Source organism: Echinops telfairi, unplaced genomic scaffold (genome assembly GCF_000313985.2).
Source record: "Echinops telfairi isolate 266 unplaced genomic scaffold, ASM31398v2 ScPeMD7_7424;HRSCAF=8462, whole genome shotgun sequence".
In the NCBI taxonomy this organism is placed as follows: Eukaryota; Metazoa; Chordata; class Mammalia; order Afrosoricida; family Tenrecidae; genus Echinops; species Echinops telfairi.
Genome location: NW_022111324.1, coordinates 9,209,740 through 9,216,985, shown reverse-complemented (window position 1 = coordinate 9,216,985; position 7,246 = coordinate 9,209,740). Strand labels below are relative to the sequence as shown.

Below are 7,246 nucleotides of genomic sequence, written 5' to 3'. Positions count from 1 at the left end.
TGCCTCGGGTTCACATCTTTTGCATGCTTGTTATTTTTCACCCTGATGTTAGATATTCTGAAAGTTATAGTTTTACATGCTCGATGATAATGTATTCCTTAGAGTGATTGCCTTGGTTCTGTCATTCAGTCAGTTTACATCGGCGCTTTTGGAGGTTTGTTTTTAACCTTCCTAGGATGAGTACAGAACATCCTTTAATCTAATGCTAATTTAGAACAGCTGCTATGGTGTTGGCTTCTGAGAATCCACCTTAAGTATTAGGAGGGCTTCCCACGCTGACTAGTAGGAACACCATCTCTTGTTAGACTTGTATTTTCTTTGTGAATTGCTTTGTTCACAGCTTTCTGGTAGTTCTCCTGGTTTTAGTTAGTTTCCTCTCATACAGTGATGACCTTCAGAAATTACTGGAGGAGTTCCATGATCATTTGTAGGGCAATGAATCATTTAATATTGACCTAGCCTTAATCTCTACTCCACCAAACAGCTTTTCCCCCGTGGATCTGGGTAGGAGAAGGGGAGGCTAATACTACTAGGATTCTGTTATGAGTTCTCGTTAACAGGATTCATTTTGATTGTCATTTTACTGCATATAAAATGAACCCTCAGAAGCAGGAGGGGGGAATTTCGCTACCAGCATGAGACAAGAGTGGAGGGCCCCATCTGGCTCTTGAATGTCTTTGTTCTGGGAAGACAGCTGTGACAGCCGACAAGTGGCAGGGGAGCAGCCGCAGAACTGGGAGCCAGAGCTTGAGACAGTGAATGGCTTTCCAGCCCACAGAGCGTGCAGAGCCACCTGCTTGGGGGAAGGAGGCTGGCTTGTGGAGTGGGGTACCTCCCGGCACTTTATTAAGGGAACTGGATTCACTGGCTCACAGAACTGGAGCTCGAGCTGAATGTCTAAGTTGAGGCTGATCGTAGCGTGCCCTTTGGGCATTTATTAGCAATCCTGAAAGACCTGTGTAATATGTCCTAGTTGAATAACTTTGTCTTGAACATTTCCACCTATAATGTAACCTGCTAAACTCCAAAATAAACCCTATAGTTGGGAGCAATGTCTTTGATTTTTGTGTTGCCAATCCAGTGAATTACTGAACCTAGAGGAAAAGTAGAAAGTGTTGTGTGAGAGTGAACATCATTTAATTTCATTTTTCCATGAAGTTTTTGTAGTACCCTTGAACCTCTCTGCAGATCTCTGAGACTTTTGCTCTGGGAAGCTGTTCTTCAGGATGCTGTCTTGAAAATTCTAGCTGCATTAGCCTCTTTGAATTCCATTATGTTGCTTCAACTCAGTGAGACAGACCATTAGGCATGGTTTGCATTTCCTCTATCCATCCTATGACCTGGAAACTGGCTCTAGGCTGTAAAACAGGATAGTCAAGGAAACAAACCTTCTTTGTTTCCCTTCTCTCAGGGACCACAGTCATCCCCTGCCTGTCTTCCAGTGTGAAAGCAATTGTTTTATAGATTTTTGTCTAGTTTTTAATTATTTAAATTGGGAAGATTTAGCCGTATTTCTCCTAGCTATAACTATAAAATAGTTATTCAGGAGAAATACCTTTTTTAATTTACTGTTTTAGTAATGTTAATTTGATTGCAGTATGTTAGAAGATCCCTGGTAATTACTATTAGTGCTTGCTGCCCACCAGTGGTCTGTAGTCCAGACTCACCAGGTGCTGTAAGGAAGAAAGGTGGGCAGTTTGCTTTCATGAAGAAGTATTGCCTGGGAAGCAATCATAGAAGATTGCCATGAATCAGAATAGACTCAACAAGTGAAGACTGACTTAATAGGAAGAGTACTGGAAGATAATTGCAAATAATGGAAGTGCCAGGTGGTAAAAGATTGCATGAAAATGGTAGTAATGGTAGGACTGGAGATGAGGGAGCATATCTAAAAAATACCTTTTTTTTGATACCAAAATAGGACCTGAGAAGTAGTTGGTGTGCCCTGTAGATGTGGGAAAGAAGTCAAAAATGACTGTTGAGATTAATGGAACGGTGGTCCATTTAAAAGACGGAAGAATAAAAGATTGTTATCTTGACTTTTTTGTATTACAGGAGATGGTAACAGAAATGTATTCTGGCCCCTGTGTAGCAATGGAGATTCAACAACATAATTCTCCAAAGACATTTCGAGAATTCTGTGGCCCTGCTGATCCTGTAAGTTATTGTTCAAAATAGTAATCAAGTTTATGTTTTTCATTTGCTCAAGATTTTTTAAAATTTGATTAAAAAATATTAGAAGGGAATTTGTTCATGTAACATGATAAAAAATTAATATAAAAACAATTCTCAAACTCATTGTTATCAAGTTGACTCCACCTCATAGCAATCTTACAGACAAAAATGTTATTCAAAGTCCTATTGTGCATAAGTTGTTTTTTATGCAGTAGTTTAAGAGAAATTACATTAAAGAAAAGGTAAACTGCATTAGTCAAGGGCCAGAATAGAATGGTCATACGCACTTGTTGTGATGGGTTCATTTATTGATTACTTCTGCGACATTGTCGAGGACTCAGGGGCCTCAAACTTTTTAAACAGGGGCCAGTTCACTGTCCCTCAGACCCGTTAGAGGGCCGGACTATAGTTTTTTAAAAAAACTATGAACAAATTCTTATGCACACTGCACATATCTTATTTTGAAGTAAAAAAACAAACGGGGCAAAAACACCTGGCGGGCCGGATAAATGTCCTTGGTGGGCCGCATGTGGCCCGTGGGCCATAGTTTGAGGACCCCTGGTCTAGGTACATAAATTTTGCAAGCCCTATTATAGAAATTATGTAAGGCACTATCCTTGACGTAGGAAGCCAGAAATAATCTCTCAGTATAAAGAATATTATGTCAGCTATATAGGCAAATATGAGTAGTGAGTCTTTTGTGAAACTTGGTTTTCTCTAGTGTACTTTTTAGTTTGCTTAGATTTTTCTCTCAAAGAGCATTTGGCATGGGGGAAGTTGAAAAGCAGAAGTAGCATTACCATACATATGAAAAGACTTCTTGTATTAAACTGGACAGGATTGTGGGAAGTACTACTAATCGGAAACATTAATTATCATTTGAATGTATCCTTTCCTTTATTTCACCATCACTCCTAAATAGTTTATTGACGATGAGCAGCCAACTCAATTTTATTTAGCTCAGACAATATTTACTGAATCCTTTTATATGTAAGATATTATGTCTTACATATTGTGTCTTACAGCGCCTCTTAAGAACTCATTTGTATGAGTCTGCTGCTAGACTGAGCCCAGCAGGGCAGAACAGAGCCTTATACCTGATGTCAGTGATCCCAGAGTACACATACCTTTTGAGACACTTGAAGAACAACTGACAACTAAAGACCAAAATACTCTTGGTGCCGCTAACTAATGCAACACTATGACCTAGAGGTAGTTGAAGGAGCCCTGATGGCTACACATTGGACTGTGAAATGCAAGGTCACCAACTGGAAACCACCGGTCGCTCTCAGGAGAAAGGCGAAGCTTTCTCCTGCCATAAAGAGTGACTGTCTCAGAGACCCACGCACGGGCAGGCAGCTCTACCCTGTCCCACAGGCTCACTGCAAGTTGGAAGGGACTTGACGTCAGTGAGTTTGGTCTAGGAGTTTGCTTTGGGTTAGTTGGAAAACTTTGTAGAGGAAGAGAGATATAAGCAGGGATTTGAGAGGAATTGGCACAAAGAATGAAAACCACTCCAAATCGTGCAAAGGCAACAATTTGCCAATTGACGATGGTATGCAGCAAGAATATTGATTGACTGGGCTGCTATTACTCTTGTTAGGTGCTTCTCGGCCTTTTCAAACTCTTAGTGGCTTCAGGTGACAGAGTAGAATGATCCCGTTGGTTTTGTTGGCTGTGATCTTTCCAGAAGCTTGTCACCAACCCTTCCATAGAGTTGCTGGGTGAGTTCGACTATGTTGTAGCGACTGGATAGTGACTGAGCAACAAACTGTACTACTTGCACCTGTGCTAGCAGTTGTGAATATAAAGATAGAAGCCTTAAAGGACGGAGACAAAGACATAAGTGCTAATTCCATGTACTGTGGCAGTGGCATGCTTAGGTATTTGTACTTGGTCCTGTGGTAACCCAGAATTCCGTTCCTTGAAGGCACCTCCCCAGCCTGGGATGAGCAACAGCAGTTGGGGCAGGCTTGTCGAAGGACATGACACGTAGACTGAGTTGTGAGCAATGAATCAAAGCTTAGTGAAGACGGAAATGATATGATCACATATATGCAGGAAGCAATATCACTCTGGCGCCTCAGCAAGCTCCTTATTATTGCCAAACCTAAAGTACAGGGTAGTAAATGACAGGAGAACATCACTTGGGGGGGGTGGCTGGTAATAAGTACGGAGTAATCAAGGAAGCAAAGTTCTGGACATGAAAGTTTACTGTCTCCTTTCTTTCTACAGAGTTACTCAATGAGCATTTACTGAGTGCATATATTAAAGCACAATGTAGAAACTTGAATTGTACATGGAATCACCCTATTTTTCCCTTTAGTTGTTTGTGAAATCCTTTGAACATTATAGAAAGGCACACCAGAGGGATGTTAAAATTTTGTACCAATTTAACAGAAAAAAAAATGTTAACAATAGGTGTTAAATTTGGGTGGTGGGATTATGGTAATGTTTTAGTTCTATTTTCTTATATTTAACCAGTTTTCTTTAAAATACATCAATGAATTTTATAGTAAAAATAGTTTTTATTTTATTATGAAACAGAGTTCGTGAACTTTGAAGTGAGAGGTGTGTTTATTGGAACTGACTCTTCCATCCAGCCGTAGAGCTCTGTCCTATTTCTCAGTGCAGATCTGCATGTCATCATACAGGGCCATTTGCTTTCCATCAAAAAAGAAAAGGAGAAGCGGGGGAAGGGAAATGAACTATGATAGTGTACAACACCCTCTCCTCCAGGGAGTGTGAACAACAGAAACATGGGGGAAGGGCGACAGTAGACGGTGTAAGATATGAAAATAATAATAATTTAAAATTTATCAAGGGTTCACAAGGGTGGGAAGGTGGGGAGGGAGGTAAAATAGATAATGATGATGGCAACTCTGTACAAATATGCTTGATACAATTGATGTATGGTTTGTTATAAGAGTTCTAAGAGACCCAATAAAATGATTTATTAAAAACAAATTGACTGCCATTGAGTTGAGCCCAACTCATAGTGACTTGACTCTGTAGGACAGGGTAGAACTGCCCCTGTGGGTTTCTGAGATTGTAAATTATTACAGGAGTAGAAAGCCTCGCCTTTCTGCGGAGGAGTGGCTAGTGTGTTTGAACTGCTGACCTTGTGTTTACCAGTCCAACATATAACCCAGTAGGCCACCGGGGCCCCTCCTGCCTTGCATAGGTGCTTTCAAATCATTAGTTTTAAAGTCAGACCACAATTTATGAACCTTTGCTCTGGAGAAGAAAATGTCTATTTGGTCCCAGGCTTCTTTTGGTTCATGTAATTCTTCTCCTTTTCTTCCTCCCTTCTCCCAGCGCCCGCCAGTGTGTACTTGGAGGTTTCCTACCTGCCAGTCACTATGCTAGATTTATATTAATGATCAAACAAATCCCGTCCTAATCTTTGATGAGCTCTGGTGTAGCTCTAGCAGGGAGGAAATTTGCTAATTAAAAAGGGATTTTACTGTAAGCTGCCAGGTGTGCCAGTTTATTAATATATTACATTATTTTAAATAATTCAGAGATTTACTTCTTCACTGCCTAGTCATTCCCATATCTAATGGGAGATCCTGGGGTTACAATACTTCTGAAGATCATCAGTGTCTAAGACAGAACCAGGTACATAATAATCATGCAATTAATATTCATTGAGTGAATTAATAGACTGGCCATATTTTTATGTATACATAACATCTGGTGTACTCATTGTTTACAGGTATTTCTTTTCCAGAATTGGTTCTATATATTTCTATATTCTTTTTTCATGCATCAACTATCTTTTAATGTGAGTCAAAAGAAGATTCTATTACAGCCTATGTTTCTGTCTGTTACTCAGTAACATTGGACAGTGCATTCGATGTTGAGCTGGTTACACTCATGGTGACCCCATATGTATCGGGAAAGTACTTTGCTCCTTAGTGATTCCAAAGGCTTGGGTCTTTCAGAAGTAGATTACCAGGCCTTTCTTCTGAGGTACTTCTTGGTAGATTTGAACTACCAGTCTATGGGTTAATAACCAAGCACTTAACTATTTGTAACAACCAAGGATGTCTTATTAGCCAGGGGAGTTTCTAAATGCTGTCAGTACATCTGTGCACTAAAAGGTAATCATCTCTAATTGGAAGCCAGAAGCCCCTCCTTTGACTTCTGTGATGATCACTCTGTCCTTGCTCTCCTGTCTTTCTGACTGAGCTCTTTCGGTCCCTCCCTGGACTTGCACTTTTGGTGCTTTAAAGGAGAGTTTGCTAAGGATCTCCTCCTCTTGTGACTCCAGAGCCTGTTAGAGGGTCTGGGTGAGAACCTTGACATGAGCATAGTGGCATACCCTAACAAAACCCAAACCCAGTGCCCCGAGTTGATTCCAACTCATAGTGACTCCGTTTAGGGTTTCTGTTCCTTTACAGGAACAAACAACTTCATCTTTTTTTCTGAGGAGTGGCTGATGGATTTGAACTGGCCACCTCTGGTTAGAAGCCCAACACCTAACCCACAGTTCTACCAGAGCTCCCTTGTAATAACATATTACCTTCTAATTACATATCTGCCAGTGACTCTGCATGGCATGACTCCAGTTCAGACCTTTCTGCTGTGCTGCATGTGCCTCTGAGACTCGGTGTTTCCTACACATTTCAGCCTCCTCTCTCTTTGGCTTAGCTCTATGAATTCCTTGTCCGGACCCTGCAAGGCCTCTTTCTGTCACTCAAAGACATCTGTTTGTGTCCTAAGTCCTGTAACTATACCCTTCCTTTGTACCTCAGTATCTGTCTTTCTTCATCCCCAACATTACCTAACATATTACTTATCCTTGCTATTACTATTATCTCCTAACTTTTCTCTGGTTTGTAATGGCTACCTTCTTGTGTACATTTCCAAGATTCTTGATGCAGCGTGCTTTCTGAAAAGCAGAGGTTTGAAAGCCTGCCGTGGCTCCCAGGCTCACTGATAGTCTGTACCTTCTCTAGGAAGGCAGGCAAAGCCCTCCCCGGGATACCTCCTGCTCTTGCTAGCCTCATTTCTTTATTTCTAAAATGTTGGGTTCATTTTGTTCATTTTGGTGAAGGCATATACA

General features: G+C 40.8%; 1 protein-coding gene across 1 annotated transcript in view; it reads left to right on the top strand.

The window, feature by feature from the left end:
• NME7 (NME/NM23 family member 7) overlaps nucleotides 1-7,246 on the top strand; it is a 259,766-nt gene that overhangs the window by 98,122 nt on the left and 154,398 nt on the right. The window contains exon 9 of the mRNA XM_030887764.2: nucleotides 2,056-2,157. Within this exon, the coding sequence (XP_030743624.1) occupies nucleotides 2,056-2,157 (102 nt within the window). The remainder of the gene's footprint in view (nucleotides 1-2,055; nucleotides 2,158-7,246) is intronic.